At 43.0% G+C, this 22,910-nt stretch overlaps 1 protein-coding gene across 6 annotated transcripts in view; it reads left to right on the top strand.

The window, feature by feature from the left end:
• The window catches only part of LIMS1 (LIM zinc finger domain containing 1), a 35,063-nt gene that overhangs the window by 10,572 nt on the left and 1,581 nt on the right, over positions 1 to 22,910 (top strand). The window contains exons 1-10 of one of the 6 annotated variants that reach the window (XM_086482123.1): positions 4,513 to 4,694; positions 6,961 to 7,120; positions 13,044 to 13,110; positions 15,163 to 15,283; positions 16,139 to 16,288; positions 17,491 to 17,641; positions 18,455 to 18,547; positions 19,974 to 20,022; positions 22,185 to 22,260; positions 22,515 to 22,662. In XM_086482123.1, coding sequence (XP_086338249.1) covers positions 4,513 to 4,694; positions 6,961 to 7,120; positions 13,044 to 13,110; positions 15,163 to 15,283; positions 16,139 to 16,288; positions 17,491 to 17,641; positions 18,455 to 18,547; positions 19,974 to 20,022; positions 22,185 to 22,260; positions 22,515 to 22,662 — 1,197 coding nt within the window. Of the gene's footprint in view, positions 1 to 4,512; positions 4,695 to 5,774; positions 5,804 to 6,960; positions 7,121 to 13,043; positions 13,111 to 15,162; positions 15,284 to 16,138; positions 16,289 to 17,490; positions 17,642 to 18,454; positions 18,548 to 19,973; positions 20,023 to 22,184; positions 22,261 to 22,514; positions 22,663 to 22,910 lie in introns of those variants that run through there. The other 5 variants (XM_086482126.1, XM_086482124.1, XM_009951001.2 and 2 more) reach the window with 5 other exon arrangements.

The following is a 22,910-nucleotide window of genomic DNA, read 5'->3' as shown; positions in this document are numbered from 1 at the left end:
TGGAAATGGGGATATAGATGTTGTTATATGAAATACATTAGTGCTTCTTATTTGTGATACTGCGTCTTTTTATTGTTTTGTTTTTCCTGTCTGTGTAGGATTCAAAAAATAGTGGGGGAGGAAGAGATGGCTGTTTTAAAGAGTATCAGATTATCTCTATGAGAAGTAATCTCTTGCTTTACACGAAGCATGGTTTCGTTTGGTAATGTTTGTAACCAGCGGGAAGAAAATACAATAGTTTTTTAAAATATTACAACAGGAAAGTGTTGTAGTTAAATATTGCTCTCCCTTCCTACAAATTCTGTCAGAGACTGAATTGTCACTGTGCTTGTATGGCTGATAAAATGTTGTGTGGGAGGGTGCTGCTTACCTGTTTATTCCAGTTGTATTCATTTCCTTATGGAGAAATGGAATGTGAACCTTCTGAGTTTGTGGAGACCGAAGCATGTTTTGGACATGTTTATACTAGAATAAATTTATATTGAAGTCTATGAAACAGGTAGAGTTGCTGTTTTGTTCGCCTGTTTAAACTCCCACTGCAGTGCTTTTTGTGGTAAAGACTATAGGGTGATGCTTTTAGGAGCACTCAGAATTCACCTGGTTTTTATTGCAGTGGTTTCAAGATGGTTTTCCATCCTTTTTAATAGAAACAGAAGTTAGAGCAGTGCTGGGCACATGTGAAAATCCTACCTGTAACGTGCATTTTTTATTACAGAAAAGTTTTATACCTTCTTTCAAATTGCCTTAGGAGACCAGCTTAACATGGAAGGAATTTTACTGCTTAAGAGATAAACAGTTGCAGCAACCAGAACCCAAGAGTGGTTTTAATTTCAATTAAAAAAAGATGCAAAGGTCAGTTAGTGCTTTAAAAGATTGGTGTAGAAATCAGCACAGGGCACTGCAAGTCCACACATTTTGCAGCAAAACTTTTGTTCTAGTTGTTCTGAATTTTGCATGTGAGGGCCATTGCATAGCATCTGTGTTAAATGTCATGAAAATGAAGTCACCCTTACCGGTGCGGGAAGGGGAGGGATGCGCTGTGATTACTTATCCCCAGTCACATAACCCGATGAGGCACACGGCCTCCCGACAGCGCCGGTGACGCAGTGATATTTCGCAGTGGCATGAGTAGGTTGCCAAGCAGCAGCTGCTTTTGCCAAGCACCTTGTTTGGAGCCGTGACTGCTCAGCACGTCTATTTGTGGCATGGAACGAAACACTCAGCGGGGCTGTCCGGCCACCGAGCCTTCTCTGTAAGAGTCCCCGTCTGCCTCTGGCAGCCACCGGCACGGGCAGCCGGATTTGAAAGCTCTCCAGAGAAAGCAGCGTATGAGCGGGGCGGCAGTCGTCCGTCAGCGATGATAAAGCAGTGCGGCTATTTTTGCTGTTGTTTTCCAAAGTCCTTCCCCGTAGCCGCGGTGGGACACTTCCCCTCCCCTCTTCTGCCGTTTCCTTTAGCACCTTCCCCACTATCAGCTTTGGCTTCTGATAAGATCCTCAGTGTGCCAGGAGGAGCCTCTCTGTCTTCTTCCTTCCTGTGTACCTTTTCCAGTTAAATACTCAACTTCTCCCTTTTCTCTTCTCCTTATCACTGCTTCCTCAACATCAGGCTGGTAGGTTTTGTCCCAGATCCCAGGGAATGCCCTTGGGAAGCTGCTGCTGCAATCAACAACCCTCTACACGCTTCTCGCTTCCCATGGACGGCTTCACCTCGGAGTAACCTAGAATTCCCTAATGAAAATGCCGTGTATTTTTAACAGCATATTTCAGATCTTGGCAGCATGCCTCCAGCAAAATGACAGAAAAGAGAAGGTGGCCAGCTGCTCTGCATTTGTGGATTACCAAACCTTCATAGTCAAAACTGTTTTGCTTCAGTAGCAAAAAGGCCCTTTTTAATCTTCTGGCAAGCTCCTTTCTTGCTTAATGGAAAACTAATCAGGAGTAATTGCACCAGCAGCAATGGCAATAGGCTTGGAGAACCAGGCAGCTTTTACTTATGGCACATATGGAGTCCTATTACCTTTTAGAACAGCTTCTTGAAAAGAGCTAGGAAGATTAAAACAGGCTTTTTGGGTGGACTTCTTATTGCACTGACTTGCTGTACTGTGCTTTGCTACAGCCATGCAGAAGACTGCACAGTAGCAAGCCGAAGAAGCAAGCAAATATTTTCCTCTTGACCACAGAAGAAGCGAGGCAGCAGAAGTGGCTCCCAGCCACCTTGGTAGCCTGTGGATTTCAGGTTACTGCAAGAACTCAAGTATGCACTGAGAAGGAAAGTGTTCAGGGCTCTCTGATGCACAGCAGCAGCCTCCCAGGAGAATTGCCTGTGATCTGGGTCAAAATAGAAGAAAACAATTGAGGAGATGGTCAGTGATAAGGGGAAGAGACAGACTGACTTGCTGTTTCTTATCTTAGTGGCTTGGTGCACCTGCAGTAATCCTGGGTGGATCAGCATGGTTAGTTTATTGCAGTCAGTCTCGCTGAAGTTTTTCATACCCACAGAAGCTCAGCATTGACCTGCGCAGGAAATGTTGGGAAGCAGGATGGAGAAGAAGAGCCAGCATGACTTATGTCTGCATCTCTGTTGGAGAACAGCACTCGTTTTCATCACTGGTGCTCCAGTGGGTGCAGAAATGATTTCTTCCAGCGCTGTTTCCTGCAACGGAGCTCTGGCAGGATCATCGTGGCCTAGGGCTACAACCTGAGCATCGCTTGATCTGTAGCTTGCTCCATGACAGATAAAAATAGGGTTTGAACTCCAGCCAAGCTGTGTCAGCGGTGAGGGTGCAACCTCTTTAGCCTGTTACCGCTTGTGACACCTGGTAGCTCTGGTGCAAGATGGATAATCACGCCTATGGACGGGTAAATAATCAGGGTCATGCTGCCTGGGTCCCACCATGATGTCCTGTGGTGCGAGGGAATAGTTTGCCCAGGGGTTGCTTCCTGCTGAGGGGAGGTGAAGAAGAGACACCTGGCCAAACCCGTCTCTCAAATTTGGCAGCGACAGAAGCGTAGTGCTCTGTTGGCCAGGCTGTTGGAAGACGGCTACGTGCGAGCCCAGGCCTGCGTGAAGAATGGCGTGTGCTACTGTACGCTTACTGAGCCAGCTATCCAAACTGGCGGTGAGAGCTACAGCCCAAAACCGTCATAGACCAGACCCTCTGCGGTAGGTCTTAGGAAGGTGAAGGCATATTAAGAAGTAGTAGCCTTGACTAGACTTTCTGTCCTATCTTTTGTCATCTTCCAGGCCTAATTTCTTTACTTGTTCCCTCTGTTCGTCTCCTTCCTGTCCTCCGCTTTCTCATGCCCCCTCGCAGACCGACAGATTCTTCAGATACCAAGGTGCCATGTGTCATGAGCACAAAATGCATGCAGCTCAGTTGATTGCTAACAAGGCTGAGTCAGTTCAACTCAAGAGATAGTTACTCAGGACAGCTTCCCAAAAGCCTGCTTCGTCTGCAGTAACGAATTGCTGGAAGCTGAGTATCCCGTGTCTGCCACAATCACTGTGCTTCAAGCAGGGAGAGCTCCCAGGAGTGTAATTATTAGCCACAGATCTGCAGCTAATTGACCCTGCCTTCCCTAGTAAGCAGTACGCAATAGATTTTTTTAAATAGAGTATAACCGTGAAGTACTTGGAACATTAGGAGAGCATTCGGTGGTGAAGGAATGATTAATTTTCATTCTTCCTTCCTGGTCTTGCTCTCTCAGTTCCTTAATATCCACAGTAAGTTACTTCAGTAAGTGTTCTTACATTAGATAATTGTTCTAAACGCAGCACATCACTGGAAATCAAGCTTCGTTTTCCCTCCTTCATATATTGCCCATTATAACATACCTGCCAGTTGGGTTAATGGCCTGTGAAGCACAACAGAAACCAAACTGTCTGTCTGTTTCTACCCCTTCTTTGAAGTACGGACAAGGAGAAAGATGCCTATAGATAAATTCAGCACATGTGACTTGGAAGACACGAGTGGAACATTAAAGGCCATTTTTACAATGTAATTTATATACTGTAGCATTAAAGCAATATTTACCTGGTCTTCTCTTTGTGCTTACCATTGCTGGTTTGCCCATGATAAAATATTGTTGGAACCCACCTCCACCCCTCCTCATCAGAAAGTAGCTGTGGACAAGTTTGGTGGTGAATGTATTTGCTCGTATAGGTTCCTTACACCACAGCTTCCTGGGTGGCTTCTACCAGCAGCCGGCAGCGAAGCCCCTTTCCAGCATCTAAGTTTGCATGAGGGCCTGGCAGGGGAATGTGCTCTTCTGCTCACAGTCAGCGTCAGTAAATCACAGCGTGACGGGCTCACTGCCCCGCCGCTGAACTTTTAACTTGAAGCTCTAGCAGGGCGCTGAGTAGCTCCAGCTACATGACACGGAGCCGTGAAAGTAAATCACTGTGCTGGGAACAAGGGGAAGTACAGCATATTGTTTTGCAGACTTTGCCTACAGCTTCTTTGCAGCGTGAGCGTAGAATATATACACCCAGGAAAGCAGTTAGAGAGAGATGGACTTCCAGAGCAGAGCTCACCCTTACCCCATCCCAGAGGACGAAGAGGTTGCGTACAAGGTCACTTCTGATGCTCACAACTCTGCAGGAAATGAAGGCGAGAAACCGGTGTCAAAATTGCAACGTAGGCACAGTGACATAAAACTCTACAAAGAGTTTTGTGACTTTTATGCAAGATTGTAAGTTCATTCTGTTCCGCTTCGGGGTGTAACTATGGTGACGTTATTGGTGTATTGTACATATGTATTTCGTTATCTGAGCTCCGGGCAGGCTGTGCGAGCCGTTCTCTCATGCAACCTTTGCCACTGTTCTGCTCGATAGATTGCCAGTTTTAATTGTCAACTAAAATTTGGGCTGTTGCTTTAAACTTCATCATTAATTGCATCAGAAATTTTTATCGGCAGTTCAAATGAGGTTGGAATTTGTCAAGTAGCCTCTCTGACTTCAGGTTGTTTGCCTGTTATTTTGGGCAAACGGATAAACTGCTTCACTAATGCAGAAGTGTTACGTACATCGCTGTTTTTACGTATATGAAGTGTTTCAAAGTGGAGTACTTTTGCATACTGAGGAGGAGAGCTTTATGTTTTCATTTGTCTTTGAACTTTATTTCATGTTTTTTGCTTGGATTATATTTTATGTCTTGCAGCACTTAACATACTTAGTGCTCAAGAACAGTTGAGGTGATGATGAAATATCCCAGTTTCTGTTGTGATTGTTCTTCATTTAGACTGATAAGGAGGACGGGTGAAGTGACTGAGGTTTTCCCCCACAGAAAGCGTACACAATCCACAGAGACCATCAGCGAGCTTTATAGTCAACCATAGTTTATACATATAAGCGCTGAAGTTTGTCTGTAGGCTTGTCTGTTATGTGTGGGATAGACCGTCCTCCATCTGATCTCCCGGTGAAATTTGCCCATTTGTTGTTTCACGGAGAGGGCAGTGAATATTTGGGTAGCAGTTACTGTTTTCCTCTTCTGCGAAGATCTCTGGAGAGAGGGGGAAAAAAAAAAAGTCGGCTAATAATAACTGATCAGATGGGACCTTGTGTAGGTCTCTTCTGTGAGACAGTGTAAGAAATAGATAAAGCACATTCCTTTTTGAACCACGTGCTAGGTGTTTGCTTCCTCCCTTCGATGCTGTGCAAGGAATGAATTAAATTCCTCTTGAACCTGGTGGGAGCCAAGAGGTAGCATCCACTTGGGGGGAAAGGCTTGGCATCTTGCAGAGGACTGAGGGCTCTGCACTTAGAGGCGCAGCATGCTAGTTGTATCAAAAGGTGTGCATGCGTGCGCGTGTGTTTAAAATAACGTCAGTTGTTTAATAAGCTTCCAGATAGATGTTTGAGCCAGTGGTTTTGTCAGCTGTGGTCAGATTGTAACGAAACTAGAACATTGCCCTGTATTTGCTCTCTGCTATCAGACGGTACTAGGGCAGAGAGGAGACCCCGAAAGGCACAGCTTTGAGAGTCTAGATACGAGTAACAAAATGGTTGCAAAGGAAAAATCAAGTGAGCCTTTTTCTGGCCTTAATTAACTGATGTTACTGTACCGTCTTCTGCACATGTGGACACAAGCCTGGCGAAGTAGCTAATTTCTCTGATATTTTGCAGTTACCACACTGTCGTTTTATGGTCATGTGCCTTTGAGAAGCAACCAAGGTTCCTATTTGAGTATTATTTTGCATCCCTGGCATGGGTTTGCCAGCTTGTGTAGGCCTGCGTGTGGGTCGCAGTGGGGCAGGCAGAGCATTCCCGCCCTCCCCCTTGGCCCTGGTATGCCGTGAGCTGAGCTTCCTGAGAGGAACCCTAACAAACCAACCTGAAGTGCCATGACTTCATACTAAATTTGTAAAATGATTTTAAGCTATGCAAAGCTTATATAAGGAATAATTGTTTACCTGCTCTGGTTTTCAGTAATATGTGCCAGACTAGATTCCATACACTCTTTCGCGTTGCTTATTTAGAGCTTTTGAACCAATGCTGTTGTATGTATTTTAGAATTAGGAATTATTTTGGCATTATCATTTATATTTTCCTATGTGATGCCAGTCCTCAATAATTGTTAATAATTCCCCTTGTTTTCTATAATTCTAATGTATTTTGTCATTTTTATAGTACTTCTTTGAATTTCCTGCTTTTTCTAATCGTAAAAAGCCTGTAAATGTGTCTGTAGTAAAGACATTTCTGGGTTTTTTTTGAATTAATAGTTATTAGAGTGTGTTGCAGGGGTTTTGTTTCTAAAGAGTTTAGGAGCAGGGGAAATGGCGGTTTCATTTCTGAGGAGATGCCACAAGTCATTAAGTCCATTGAAAAACTTGTGTTGAGCAGCCTGGTGTTAGGCTGATGCAGTTGGTTTTGGGGGGAAGAAAAAAAAAAAAAAAAAGAGACTCACAACCAGTGGTGTTGCCTGTTTGGGCTAATTTTCTTTCTGTTTTTTTATGACAGCAACATGGCAAACGCGCTTGCGAATGCCATCTGCGAGCGCTGCAGGGGTGGCTTTGCCCCTGCCGAGAAAATCGTCAACAGCAATGGTGAGCTGTACCACGAGCAGTGCTTCGTCTGCGCCCAGTGCTTTCAGCAGTTTCCCGAAGGGCTCTTCTACGAGGTAAGCGGGGCGGCGTGCCCCTCTCGCCCCCAGCCTTTGCTTTCTGCCTTCATTCCCATACCAGAAGTAGCTACGGGGAGATCGATAGTTTAGGAAGTCCCGTGGCAAGAACTGGGCTCCGAAAGGATATGCCCAGTAGAGGGGGGAAAAAAAGCAGAAGCGTTTTCTGTGCTAATTTGGAGGACATTAGTGTATGTAAACTTCTTTAAATGTGTAGCCTGATGTTATCAGAGCTGAGAAAAAAACTGCTGGAGATTTCTTTCTCAGTGTAGATATTTTTCCCTGAAATCTGTGAATCTGATATACCATACCAGAAATGCAGAGAAAGCATACTTCTTAGAGGAGAACAGTCATATAGAGGGAAACCCCAGCATCCTGCAGTCCATAGGAGATTTATGGCTGAGCTGAGTGAGGCCAGCACGGCATGTGAAAAGTTGCTCATAGAGATGACCTGTGTGTCAGAGTGTACAGAGAGCCCAAACCAGACGGGGTCTACGTAGGGTCAACTCTAGGTTTAACAAACAGGTGTATTGAAAATTAGCAGTTCTTACATGCTTTCAAGGGTTAAAACCCACTCTCATATTTCTCAGCCCCAGGTAGATTGTCCTCAGCTCAGATGGGTGTTTCAATACCGGTGTCATTTTCTTTTTCCTTCCCCTGTCTTGGGGATTCAGGATGTAGCTCAGCTTTCTCAAACACAAAGTGGCTTTAGTCAAAGCTTTAGACTAGTTCATAAAATATGAAGTGATGGGTATAAGTAAGTGTTGATGATGTGAGACAGGGAGTTACTGTCTGAGAGATAAGGTCCTGCTCAAGTGGTCCAACTTACAGTAGGATTTATGTCATACTGTGATTGGAAAAGGAAGGTGAGCAGTGCGTTAAAAGCACAATGCTGTGCTCTCACATACAGTGTGCCATCCTTGTGTCAAGAGCACAACAGTTCATCTTCCACAGGAGTAGTTCTAATTTTACAGACTCATGTTACGTGGTGATGAGGAGAGGCTGAGGGAGGAGCGTGGATTGGAAAAGAGACTGGAGAAGGGGATTCCTGGGGTTTGCTTTCTCTCACCTTGTTTGAGGATCAAAAGACTTTTCAGTGCTGTAGGGATAGCGTTGCACAAATTGTGGTAAATGAGCCACTAGTGTTCTGTAAGACATCAAAAGGTGAGCTGCAAGGCAGTAGCAATTAAATAAAAACAAAACAAAACACCCCCTAGATATAATTATGTGTTGCATTACAATTGTTTATATATACTGAGCTGCTGCCTGCTTGCAGGCCTGGTAAGGAGTCCATCCTGACGTGTTAAGACCTGAGGCAAACATAAAGTGATATGAAAGTTTTAAAACTAAAATATTTGTAATTGTGTTAATAAAACTGACTTAAAACAATAAAATGTAATTTCTCTAAATAATGAGTACTTCATTCATCCCTTTTCTGACATTCCAGGGACGTCTTTCAGAAAGTTAAGGAACGTCCTTTGTTAAAGATAAAAGTTTGAGAAGTCCTGCTTTAGGCAGCCTGTAACTCCTAGGGAATGGACAAGGGCCACAATGGAAAGAAAGTCTTACTTTTGCACCTAGTCCAGGAATATTACAACCTCTCTGTTGCTTACAGGTTGCCATACGTGAATCTCCTTGGCAGGGCCAAGTATCCCGATGGTGTTTAGATATATTGGATGTAGGCATTTTGCTTCCTACTGCTACCTTGTTAACATTCACATTCATGATAGTTTGTCTTTGAACACTCTCTTACTGCAAAGTGATGCTACCTGTTAAAGACAGTAAGTCAGAAGTAAGTGTTGATAGATTGTCCTGGGAATGAAAATAGCCCCATGTACTAAACATGTTTTGGTTAACGTTACTAGGGTTTTTTCAGGCTGGGTAGAGACTTTGTTCTTGAGAAATGTTACATAGAAAGTGGAAAGTTTTGGTTAAGAATAGACACTTTCTGCCATAGCTATTACAGAGGTAAAATAATTGTGATGAGGATTAAATGGATATGTAAAGACTCGTGTGTGTCTTGAACTTCACATCACCCTTCTGCCTGTAGCCCCTCTAGAGTCCACCACAAGGCCTTGCAGTTCCTCCCCACACCAGCAAGTCTGTGTGCTGCTGTTGAAGAGAGGTACATTTTGGTCTGTTTAAGCCCTCTGACAGCCTTCAGGTGATGGCTGATAAATCTCACCCAGCCTTCCTCTCCCATCTATACTGTCCTGTCCTGTCCTGGGCACCTTCTAGAGAGTGGTGAGGTCAGTGGATATCTGTGCTGTCCCAGTCCTTGTGCCTTTGGGGCTGTTTCAGCCGGAAAATCTTTGGCAGGGCCTTCTCTTCTGTCTCTGCACCCTTTAGGGTGTCCATGCGTGTCTCATGCTGCCAGAAAGGCTCTCGCTTAGCACTGAAGTGGCCAGGGAGATGATTGGAGTGGAAACCCCAACATGTTTCCTGGTGGTGCTGCTCAGGGAGAAGGTGGACAAAGGCACAGCTTGCTCTTCTTTCATTCAGCACCTCAGTACTAGAGATGAGAACGTACTGGCTGACAGCGTTTGGGGGAGGGGGAAGGACAGCCCTAAGCAGGTACAGAGTGGGCTTAGGTGGGCCAGTGCTCAAGAGTTGGCTGACAGTGCTGCTCTAAGGACTTGAGATGATCTGTATCGCTGTCCAAAAAAAAAAGCGACTGGAGAAGACGGGCAGAAAGGATATCTTCCTCTGACTGGCTTAATGCACTCTTTGAGAAGGTGGATGCTTTTGGAGGTGTGGCCAAGTAATGTGTTTTTCTGAGCCGATTGCCCGTGGGTAAAGGCAGGCGTTGTTGGTTGCCCAGCATGAGTTTGTGTTTATTCTGTGCCTGGTTTAGCTAAGCTAGTGTTTCTTGGAAATGGAAGCTTTTAGCAATCGGGAAGTCAAATATTCTTCCCCTGCCTGTGGCAAGCGGTGCAGACTTCTCCCAGTTAGTCATTAAGCTGCTTATCACATTTGCCGTCAAACGCTGCCGTGATAAGCTTTCACGCTGTGTTCCATGGGTGGGGGATGAACTGGTCAGGCCGATCAAGGTCTCCTGCACCATGGGATGTGTCTCGGGGCTGCCCGCAGGGACCCCAGTCACCGTGGCTCACTGTGGTCTGGCATCAGAGCCGAGCTGCTTGCAGGCACAAGCGGTGCCATGCCGGAGCAGTGCCCATCCAGGGCTTGGAGTTTGCACAGAGTAGCAGGAATTTTGTTGATATCCTCATGAGCCTTTGTTAGAAATGATCATATGGATTCATAACCAGTCGGTGATGGCCTTGTTGCATGAGGGTGCAAGCAAGAGCTGCGTGCCTAATGTTGCACAGGAGCTAGGGGTTTAGGACCTGCCAGGGTATATTTATGTTGGAGTTTGCTCAGGATCATCACTTTAGCATGTTTTCTCAGGCACTCAACCTAAACAGAAATTAGCACAAGCACGTACCAGCAGAGTGTCCAAACTCGCCGTGCTTTGCTGTCAGATGTGGTCTGCTTTTACTCCTCCACCTGGAAGCTGTGCATTCCCTAGAGCTGCTGTTGCAGAGTCTTACAACAGGTAGCAGCCCGCAGTCCTATACTAACAGTGGAACAGCCGGCTTAAATGGAGAGCTGTTCGTTAAGAGCCTCTTGCTGGGTGCTCCGTGTGGTGCTGAGGTGGGGAGATGGAAGGGCTTAGAGAGGTGCATCCCACAATAGAAGAAATACAGCAGAATCCTTATGGACTATTCACAAGAGCTATAATTGAGGAATCTGTATTATTATCTTATAATAATAATAAATAATAATAATAAACAATACGAAATTATTATAATAATAATAAAGTAAAATGGAATAGCATGTGACTTTTGTCTCATAAATGAAAGGGAGTTCCTTTCAGTTTGGTTTTTTTTTTCCAAGTTGTTATAATAACCTATAGGAAGATGAAAGGAATGTGCAGCTGCAATGCATTTGTCAGATTTGTTTCTATTCCAGTTGCACCTTGAGTGTTTTCTTAAAATGGGCTTTGCCAGAAACTGCCTTAGAGAAAGGGTCTTTAAAGACTCAGGTTTTGTGCCTGTCTTTCCACTAAGTTAGCTAAGAACATGGAGATCAGCTGGAGGTTATGTCACAGTGAAATGTTGTGTGCGGAGCCATTTAACTCATGGACCTCCAGCACACAACAGTCAAATGACCTTGCTTTAAAATATGTGCTGTGGGATTTGTTACAGAAGCTCGAGGCTTTCTCTGACGGATGAACTGCTGGGTCATCCGCAAAAAGCAGCACAAATTTGCCTAGAAGGTTGAAAATATAAACAAGACTGAAAGGTAACCAACCTGCCTGACGCAAACCAGAGGGGAAGAAAACCTGTTTGGTCCACCCAGATCAACATGTGATGGCTCTGAAACCCAAGCAAACCTAAGTATCTCCCATTGGACCACCTGTTTACACAAAACAGGAAGCTTTTGGATTTTTTTTTTTCAGTTTAAGAAGGATTTTATCCGTCAGGAAGCAAGCACAATTCACAATGAACCAATAATTCCCATTACTCTTTGAGAAAGTAATAGCCCTCTGTCTCTCATGTTTATTTTTTTTCAAAAGCTTCAATTACAAAAGTCATCTGTTTCGGAGTATTTGGAAAAACATTTGATAAATTACTAGCAGAGACTTCTGAAAGAGTGTATCAAGCACGTGTCTTTCTGTTCCTAGTAGATGCAATTCAGTTTGGGCACAGGAATTAAGTTTCTGATTTCGAGTACCCAGTGACTTCTAGAGCGTTTCATTAAATCTTTATCATGCCATATTGCATGAGTAATTACTATACTTGTATTGTATTTGGTCCTTAGAATTTCATAGTATAAAACAGGTTATCTTGAAGCACATTACTGTATTTTCTGGCTGTGCACCAGAATTTAATTTGTAGTTAGTATTTTATGCTCTTCGCTTTGTTCTGTCTTAGACCCAGTAAAAAGAAAGGAGTGGGGTTTCCTGCTATCCCCCTTTTTCCATTGGTTTAAACTGAGACATTCAAATCCAAACATTTTCTAGCATACCTAATATTGTCTATCTGGTTTTGACATGCTAGTTGGCATTCATGTCTAGTAATAATGTGCCTGAAGGTATCTGAACATTTCCCTTCATTTCAGGACATACTTACCTACATGTTTTTACATATTCTTTGGCTGAGTTGCTAATGCAGGGGTGTAGAACTTTTTTTTCCTCATATGTTTTTTTTTTTTCTATGCATGTTTGAACTGTAGCTGAACTTCTCTAAGCTGTGAGAAAATTCAGATCCCTTAAGATCAATTCTCTGTTTCATCTGGTCACTGTAGTGAGCGTTGTTCCTTAAAATTTGAACTCGGTAATCTTAAGGGTCTCTTCCAACCTAATTGATTCTGTGATTCTCTGAAACAAGCGTGAGGAAGGAGAAGCCTTATTTCCCTTCATGTTTTGGCTGGACTGCTCCATAAATTGCAAAGATTTCTGTCCCTGGGTGTTCTTCCGCCCCCCATACTTACTTCCTCCACTATTACTGGGTCATTCTTGCAGGAGATGTAAAGTGGGGAAGAGATCAAATGGATTCAGTGAAAATACTACCCCCAGGAAGGGTTTTTGTTAGCTAATTTCCTGCCCAGAATCTGCTCAGTTGCATCAGTTTCAGCAGTCTGTCAAAATTCAGATGTCTCTTGTGGTGTAAATGGGTGATGGAAAATGCCTTACACTCTCAGCAGTATTACAGAAATGGCGTGCTGTTGACACTACATGCTAACTAGTAGCTGAATTAAGGTGGGTGGATTTAATGCTTGGCATATGGTCTGGTTTTTTTTGTGCAGCCCCTCACGTTTTACTACATAATTGTGTCTAGAAACAAACAGGTATGTTAAAGCATTTATTTTGAGAGCATGCTCCTCATCCCTCTAACGCTCAGATTTTTTCCATTTGCAGTTTGAAGGGAGGAAGTACTGCGAGCATGATTTTCAGATGCTTTTTGCCCCTTGCTGCCATCAATGTGGTAAGTTTTACACTGAGGTGGAACACTTCACGCTGTTGACAAATGCGAATGTCACTGGGGAAAGATGTGCAACCCTTGTGTTTGTTCTCTGGGAGGTGCAGCATCTGAACTTCCAGAATGAACTAGACTGCAGAGAATTTGGGGAGCTGCTTTTCCTAAAGGTCATCAAACAATAGGAAAAAAAGTTTGCATTATTTGAGTGAGTAGTTTAGCTGTTGATCCAGTGATCCAATAAACAGACCATTCATGAACTCCTGATTATATACAACATTTATGACTCTTGATCATACATATCTGTACATCTGCACACTCATACTTGGCCCTTCTCATGCAGCTGAAAGCTTGTAACAAGCCTTTGTCATCTTCTTTGACTGTTGTAACCTGCCTGTGCTGTCCTGCTCTGCAGAAGCTGGGACAGTCTTCATCAGGTAGTGTTACACTCAAATGATGGTCAGCTGGTGCCCTGTTGTATTTTTGAAACAAATACCTTTAAGGCTTCAGGGTCTAATGTCCGCCCTGCATGACACTGAGGGCTGCTTTTTATTGGCCGCTGTGGATGTAGATGCTTGTGTGTCCCTGCACTGTCATCACTTGCACGTTTTTTTTACCCCCTGTGTGTGACACATCGTGCTTGGGCAGGGCTAGGAAGTCATTACTTGACTACTGCTGCTGATCTGGAAGCTCGTGTGTTTCTGTGGCACCTTGGCAAGGTGCTATGGCTTTCACTTACCTCAGCGAAGCCGTTCCCCATGCAGAGGGAGGGGTTGAACACCGATGCGGGGGGAAACAGATGTTACAGACCTTTGAATTTAAAGCTGCGGGTGTGAACAAGCAGGGGAAGAGGAAGAAATGGGTATGTGGCAATTTCTGAGGAGCTACACTGCCTATCTCCAGGATTTCTCCTGCCCAGTCGGCACAGTTCCCACTTCTCCTGCTCGGGCTCCTTGTACCACCAGCTCCCTTAAAACCGCATCAAGGTCCTATGCAGAGCTGGGCTTTGCCACTGCTTGGATTTAGTAAGCACAGCCAAAATCGGCACGGCTGTTGTCAGCAATGAGGCCTTGAGCATTCCTGACATCTCTGGAGTCTATCGGGTTTTGTTCTTCAAAAGCTATGACTTCATGGGAACGCCACAGAGTCGCACACTGGATGTTATTGTCTGCATCGGTCACCTGCCCAATCGCTCCCTTTGGCAGCTGTTTGAGTTGTACGTTCTCCAAAGCCAGGACTCGGCCTCCCACAGCACCAGGACGCTGAGCTCCCAAGATGTTGAGGCAGAGCCTTTGCACTGCTCAGGGGCCTTGGCTACAAACATCTGCATAGAGAACGACTAAGTCACATGTGTGGTGGACATGGCTCCACTGCCTGTGCAGTACAGTCAGATTGTGCGTGCAAAACAGGGTTCTCACACCGTTTTTTTAATGCCTCGCAGGACAGGACTCCTGGTGGTGGGTCAGAAGTTGTGTGTGTTGGATTGACTGCTCTGCAGCTTCTCTGCAGCTTTGCGTTTTGACTCCATGGGAATTTTTTTGCAGGAGGTCCCCAGCCACCCAAGCTCAGTTTTGTTGTGCTTTGAGTATAAAGCCCCTTCAAGGCTTGGTCCTAGTGGAGTAGAAACCACTACTATGTACATGACGAGTTAAAATTGTCATCGTCTTAAAGAAAAGAGGGAGAAAGATGATTCAGACACGAGAAAGCCATATTATATAACAAACTCCACGTATTTCTTAACAGCTTGAGAACAGTTAAGTAAAACCAGGGATGGGACTGAAAAAGGGTGATTGCAGAGAGAAGGTAGAGTGTGCATGTGGAAGGGCTTGTATGTAAAGAACAGGAGGTCCTCCGTTAGCAGGGACGTTTTCTTCTGACTCATAGCAAAAAAACCCCAAAACCAAACCAACCCAAATTCCAGAGTTTAGAACCAGAACTTTGGTACTGAAAGCAGTCTACCCTAACGGATCTGGGGGGAGGAAGAGGATGGTGATGCCATTGTAGCAGTTCTGGTGTGGGTTGCTTTTAACTTTGTCTAGCATGGTGTTGTGTTTCTTACAGGTGAGTTCATTATTGGTCGTGTCATTAAAGCTATGAACAACAGCTGGCATCCGGAGTGCTTCCGCTGCGACATCTGCCAACAAGTATTGGCCGATATTGGATTTGTCAAGAATGCCGGCAGGTAGATCTTCACCCTTCCTTCTGTCGACTGATCGTGAATAAAATTAAATAAGTTGGGGGGCTGAGAGGTTTTGGTTCCTGAAGCATTCCAGCTGAGGTGGAGCAACTGAAGCGTCTTTTGTGGGGAAAAGGCCTAAGGGTGCATGACAAAACTAAGAATGGGTATCTTAAAATATACACTTAAAGTATTAACAGTTTGCCCACTTCAACAGTATGTTTTCTTGGCAAACGTGTTCTCTACCCAGTTACATTTTTCGGCCGTAATAAGAGAGAAAACATTCAGGTACAGAAGCATTATCTTTATTTTTCCAATAGGAATTTTTACTTTCTTTTTCCAACTTGGGTTTCCAATTTTGGACTAGTTTAGCACCTTATTTATTAATAATTGCTGTAAGTTCAGCAGGATACTTCACAGAGTAGGATATTTTGGCAGCTGTGATCAGAAGAATGTTTTACAAGTGAATTCAGTGGCCATTGACTTCATATGTATAATATGATTGTATACAGAGTTATCTACAGAATTAGGACCTGTGTGCTCATCCAGCTTCCAATCAAATTTTTAAGATTTTGAGAGTAAATCATTCAGCAATGAGAATCTATAGGAAACTTTGTTTTCTGTGTTTCAACACAGCTTAAACTCAAATGAGATGAAGAAATGATACTCCTGTGCTGACAGAAAATAAAATGACCAGCCTGCCTCTTCTGAACTCAGTTTCCCTAGGAAGGAAATTGGTTTAAAGGCTATTTTCCCTCCAAAAAGGGCTGATTGAAATGAGGTTCTGATAGATTTTTAGTTTATGTTTTGCACTGTGATACCTGGTACCAGTACTTATCTCTCTTTTTAATGCTCTTTCAGACATCTCTGCCGTCCTTGCCATAACAGGGAAAAAGCCAGAGGCCTGGGAAAGTACATTTGCCAGAAGTGTCATGCCATTATTGACGAACAGCCTCTCATATTCAAAAATGATCCTTATCACCCTGATCATTTCAACTGTGCAAACTGCGGGTAACTTGAGTTCTGCAAAAGAAAAGAGGAAAATGCTGGGTTTATTTGCCTCATCAATTTACATCTTAAAGTGAAAACCTGTCCTGTACAACTGGCAGGAGGGGTGGGGTTTGGGTGCCTGGCATCCAGATGTGTGTTACTGCTTTTGGGATGGTGAAGTTGCGCCTTGAGTTCAAACAACAGCTGACCTGTCGGGGAGTAAAGAAAGATTGGACTCTGCAGGACAAAGTGGTACCTTACAAAATTTTGTCTGGACACAGATAGCAGTTTCTGTAGCAGCAAAGTGATAGCTTGTTATTCTGCAATGAGAGGAAGAAAAGTGGTCCTCTTTGGCTGCTTGAGTTACTATTTTGCCTATGTTACTTCTTTTTAGTTGAGTGGGAAACTTTGTTCTCTCCTTTTAAAGCCTACCTTTCTCTTACAAGCTTTCTCCCACCTCATTTTATCAGCTTCTGCAACCGCAGTACATGAAGCTGTACGTTTCTACATCTGGCACTGACGCACAGACCTCAGAGCATTGTAGGGTATCGCATGGATTATTAGTTGTCTGTTTCTGGTGCAAAGGCAGGTACCAGCTCAGTGCCGTAGCAGAGGCTGATTTGAGTAACAACATGTAGCGCTGTGTCGGTGGCAACCACTTGAGAGCATTAGTGAGTACGATCATGTTTAAAGTTTAGCTGTTCTCAGTATTCTAACCATGCAAATTACTGAAAAGTAGCGTATACGAGATCCTGCAGTTGGCCATGAATAAACGTAGCTACCTCATGCCGGTCTGTAGTTTTCTTTCTCTGAAGCTTGATACAACAAGGAAAATGTACCTAGATGTAAAGGACTACATTTTACTTTCAGTTACAATTATGCAAATCTAAAATAAACCGGTGATAAGAGAGCCGGAATATAAACCAAACATGACTACAGCTTGCACACGCACGTTTGTGCTACACAAGCACAATGCAGAATGACAACAGCTCAGTAGCTTTATTCAGAGAGACGTAGTGCATCTCGCTTAGCAGCCTGTTCTCAGTTTACTGTGGTCAGTCTTGAACTGTATCATATTTGATGCTGCTGCATTACTGTAGTACAAATACATTTTCTAAAACAAATGCTAATTTTTTAATTTTTTTTTTCTCTTCAGAAGCTCTCGAGAGTTGACATTGTTCAGTGCCTTTATTCATGCTCTCAATTCATTAACTTTTGAACAGGAAGGAACTTACAGCTGATGCTCGTGAGTTGAAGGGAGAATTATACTGCTTACCCTGCCACGACAAAATGGGCGTCCCCATCTGCGGGGCATGTAGAAGACCAATTGAAGGCCGTGTGGTGAATGCTATGGGCAAACAATGGCATGTGGAGGTAAACATCAGATGACATATATTTTCTTTTACAAATGTAAACATTAACATATTTATCTGTGATTTTGCTGATCAGTTTTGATGAAAGGATTAGCAAAGCATGCAGCAACGATTATTAAATAGCTTCTCCTAATCCCGTCTTCAACCTTCTTGTGGCTGGTCTTCCATTGTGAAATAGGAGTTTTTTCCTACCTTATAAAGAGCTTCGACTGTGAAACTAAAATCAGTAATCAAAGGAAGTACTGTGAGGTCCTGCAAAAGCAAATTTCAGAGTGCAAAGCAGTGCATGTGGAAAGGCAATAAAATTCTGTGGCAACCATGTTACTGAGCATCATAATACCATTATGTCTTCTATAGTCACTTGCCACATAAATATCTCTAAAGCACTGTATGAGAGTATTTGTAGTTCAAGACCATGTACAAGATTTAGTTCCACATCTTCCATTTAAATCAGAAAGATAAACAGTTTATTCCTTTTGTTGTTTTGAAAATCTCCTCCAGCAAACACTTTCTTCACAAGAGTGTAATGATGGTTCAGATTATTTAATATCTCTTCATTCTGTTCATTGATAACATATGAGAATCCCTTTGCTTGATTTTTTTTTTTTTTTTTTTGTAACTTTTGGATTGAAATGTTAAAGACATTAAAAGAAACATTACACAAACCAAAAAAGTTTTAACTCCTTTTCAAGGTGGCACAGCTGGCTCAGTAGACTTCAGTCACGTTCAGTACTGGGCTTGGCTGGTTTGCTTTCCAGAAAAAGTAGCATTACTGCCAAATAATACCAAAAAATGTATGTACTTTTCTTTGTAGCATTTTGTTTGTGCAAAATGTGAAAAGCCATTCCTGGGTCATCGCCATTACGAGAGAAAAGGCTTGGCGTATTGTGAAACCCACTACAATCAGGTGAGGGTGCATATTTTTAACAATGGTGTTAATTGGTAAACTCATGAATTGGCTTTATTAGACAAGAGATGGAAAACCATGGACATTCTTCTGTTTTCTTCTGGGCACCTGCGGGTCTAATGCCAGTTAGCAGATGTTCTGTTGCTGTGAATTTATACGGTTTTCTCTATACGTTGGTCTGGTATTGAGAAAGAAAGCTGCAGGTACTTGGCAAAGGCTAGCCAGGACAATCGGTATGGAGTTGTTCTTCAAGCTTAGCGGTACTTAAGTAGAGCTGTTAGGAGCTTTTACATGTCTGTGAGATCAGAGCAGCTGATGACACGCAGTCTTTCCCAAGAAGCTACAGAAGATCTGCCACTCAGTAGCTGCAGTTTAAGACTTTTAAGACGTGGCCCTAGTGAGTAGTGTGGTTCTCCCCGCAGCTGCTGCTCCAGGATGTCTGTGTGTTAACACAGACTGCATCACCCAGCTCGTTCATCCGGTTGCTGAAGGCCGCGAAGACAAGATTTGTCAGAGGACACCACCTAGTGACCACTTGCATTTGTATAGCAGTTAGGTACCGTGGTCCCATCTCTCTCCAGGCTCCCTTGATTGGGTGGTCCAGCACCTCGACGTATAGATCTTTTGTATTTGGAAGCCATCCGCGTTGTGTCACGTCCACCTCTTCAGTTATATAAATACAAGAGTAGGGGTTACACCTGGGAGTTGTAAGGCATCTGCTAATTACAGATGGATTCTTAATTTGTCAGTGATGAAGGGCAGATGATGGAAGTGTTGCTGGCATATTTGTAGACAACAAATGCCATGACATTAGTAGTAATAGTGTTGCAGCCATGATGGGGCAAGTACATATACCAAACAGGAGCTGTATGTAGAGCAGGTGGCTTTTACTAGGTTAACTACTACAGTCAGAAGAAAATGCATGAATTTTTGGGCGTTTCTTAATTGTTGTATTGTGGACAAATGTTAAGACTGGAAATAGAATGAATATTTTTTTGCATTTTTTTAAAAAATAAAAATAACTTTTCCTTACGTTTTTTTCCAGAAACAGCAATATGTTGTTCTAGTCATGCTTTTAAGTCCGAATGTTAAGTTGGCTGATTAGTAACAATGCCTGTGTGACACCAACTGCTGTGTTTCTAATGTTCAGGATTAGAGAGATATTAATACAAAGCAAAATCATATTTACACGTGATCAAACAGATATAAACAAATGTTTTCATCTTTAATATTATAAAGTTTTTGTGATGAGATGATGCAAAACATATTTGGAAAACCAAATCAGACTTGCCAGCATTCTCTTTATTTTACTGAAATAAACAGGAAAGCTATTGTGCCCATCAGCTGAAATATAGTTATTTTGTTAGTTTGATAATTCACCCTTGATAAAATCATTAAACATTCATTACTTCTCTTTGCTCTTCAGCTGTTTGGTGATGTTTGTTTCCATTGCAACCGTGTGATTGAAGGAGATGGTAAGCACTTTTCTCACTATTTCCTTAATGTTCCTTTCTGATGGAAGTTCTCTTTAAAAGTGGAAGTAAGGGGAAGGCAGGCCCCTGTTGAATCCTTGATCTTATTAAAACAAAACCAGCCATTCTCTTGATCAGAAATTAGGTTAGAGCTGATTAGTCAGAGACCAGATGGTAAGAAAACCTGACAGCAAGCACTTCGTGATGGTAGGAGACCACCCAGTGGCTGAAGAGAACCATGGTCAACTGGAAACCCCTTAGTGACATGCAAAGGCCAGGGATGCTGGGAGATGCACAGAAGTGGCTTCCTGCCCCACCGACTTCAGAAAAGAACACATGCAAGGGTGAGAATGACCGCACAGGCATCTCCTCAAATGAATTTAGGGATCATGAACCGAATTTGAACAAGTGTTTAGATACTGAAAGACATGGGTGGGCACTTCAAGGGATTTTTTAAAAGCGCCTAGTTCCCGTTATGTCCATTTGGTTCCTAGAGAGGTTTACCTGTCTATCGCAGGCACCTGTCTTTTGAAAATCCAGGCTGATGATAATGTCACAAAACCCGGGGAGATTACACTTGGAAGGATGTGTCCTGTAAAGGCAGAACTGGAAGCAAATGGTTTAAATTTGTTTGGTTTTTTGTTGTTTGGTTGTTGGAGGTTTTTTGGGGGAGGGTGGGGTGATGGTTTTGAGGGGGTTTTTTGGACACCCAGCTATGATAAAATGCCAAAAGGAAATTATTTTACCTGAAATAATGCAGCATTATGTGTGTATTTACCCCTGCCTGGAGTAAATACTGTAATACCAATGTTAGCCTCACCTAAGACAAAGCCATTAGCAAAGTAGGAGGAAGCCTGTAGCGTGTAAAAAGAGACATAAGCTAGCTTATAGTCATGTAACTATAGGGTGAGACCTACATTCCAGAGATGTGCTTTCCCCACATTTTCTGGACTGGACTATACCTGCAGAACGACAATCCAAAACCCTGTAGAGGAAACAGTGTCCTCCTCTTCAGAAAAATCCTACTAGGATGAGCAGAACTGGAACTTGGGGTGAATGAGTGAATTCAGCCTTGTCGGGTAACTACACCTCTGTATGATTCTAACCTTTCACCATATAATCTGGCAGCCATATTGTACATTTTGGTCTCTGAACTGAACATAGTGTAACACAGTATTATTTTCAGTGTACACCCTCAATTACATGTCTTCACAAATTATGAGTATCCAATATTGTTCTCTCTCTGTCTTTCTGTCTGGTGAAGCAAACGTGTGTGGCAGCAGTTTTTCAGGAGGGTGTCTATGACTGTATTATAGAGGTCACTTGGGAGCAAAGACTTTCATCTGACTAGTGTTATTTTGGCAAGCAGTGGAATAACTATTGATCTGTGGACGTGCTTGCCCCATAGTGCAGGAAAAAAGCTCTGCGTGACAATGCTCTGGTTCTGTTTGTTGTTGACAAACTACTGTATTTTATGAGAAAACCATTGTCCTGCATTCTCTAACTTAGATTAAGAAAAGAGGCAAATTTTGGCAGGGAAAACTGGGAAGGTATATTGAAAGAGAGGAAGAGCAGAAAATGGATTGAGATACAGAACAAAGAGAACATAGTTGCTTTCTCTCCAAAGTGAAGAATAAAAATATATCCAAGTTTGTCTTGATCAAGTCATTTATCCCAGGAGTCCATACATTTCCCCTTGGTAGTGCTGATTTACCAGCAGCATCCTGACTGCTGGTGGCTGCACGTTATTTTCCTCGGCCGGGCAAGCACTGCTGTTGAAGGCACTGCAGTCTGAACTGGAGCTGAGAAATGAACCCGAACAAAAACATAAACACAATTTTGCTGCTCCTGAGCTGAAAAAGTTTCCTGATGAAGTTGGAAACACAGCCTCACAGAGCACTTGCCTGAGGTCAGCATGATAGGAGATGAGGTGGAAGCAAGAAACAGGAGGCAGAAATAGGTTGAACTGGTCTTGCCTCAGAGACACCTTTATCAACGCTTCACAGTCCCATGTTACTGCTGTGGTCCTCGATACCGGATACTAGAACCGAATGGCTGTTCTTCATGCCTCATGAATGTGCGAGCTTAAAAATTTTATAATGAGTAAGGGTTTTTTTTTAGTAATGCTAATGATTTCTTTTTTTTTTTTTTCCCCATTGCCCTAGTTGTGTCTGCTCTGAACAAGGCATGGTGTGTGAACTGTTTCGCTTGTTCAACTTGCAACACTAAGTTAACACTCAAGTAAGTTAATCGATAAGTGTGACGCCTTCAAAACATACCGGTGGTTATCTGCAAAGTGTAGATGTTGCTGTAGTGTAACTGTTATGGTATGAAAAACATATAAGCAGCATTGAGAAAATACGTGCATTTTTCTTCCTCTTGCTCCTCTTACTGATTTACATCTCTTCCAGCTGTCTGTTCAGGTCTTCCTTCAGTTAATCTTCTTAACTCTTCTCCTTTTCTGTCCTTTATTTTGTCTGTGTTTAACTCTAAAGGGATAAGTTTGTTGAAATTGATCTAAAACCTGTCTGCAAACACTGTTACGAGAAAATGCCAGATGAATTTAAGCGACGACTTGCCAAACGGGAACGTGAAGCAAAGGATAAGGAGAAGCAGAAAAAGAAAAAGCCAATCTGTTTGTAAACTCTTTTTCCTTCTCACCACCACCTCTGCTCCTTTCTTCTTTGGTCAGTGCTAAGGGTGCTTTTACATTAAGTTTTTGCATGAATTGATGGGAATCAAAACCAAAATATTTCTCACACAACTGCAACTTGAAATAGTAACTTGTCATTCCATTATCTTATGTTTAGTCTGTTTAGCTCTACGATTAGGTGTGAAAGGCTTTTCAAATGGCACGGTTAATAAATACGGACATTTGGGTAAAAACGGTG

This window comes from Leptosomus discolor, chromosome 1, assembly GCF_034619465.1.
Source record: "Leptosomus discolor isolate bLepDis1 chromosome 1, bLepDis1.hap2, whole genome shotgun sequence".
Taxonomy (NCBI): Eukaryota; Metazoa; Chordata; class Aves; order Leptosomiformes; family Leptosomidae; genus Leptosomus; species Leptosomus discolor.
The sequence above is the reverse complement of the archived record's forward strand: the minus strand, read 5'-3'. Positions and strand labels throughout refer to the sequence as shown.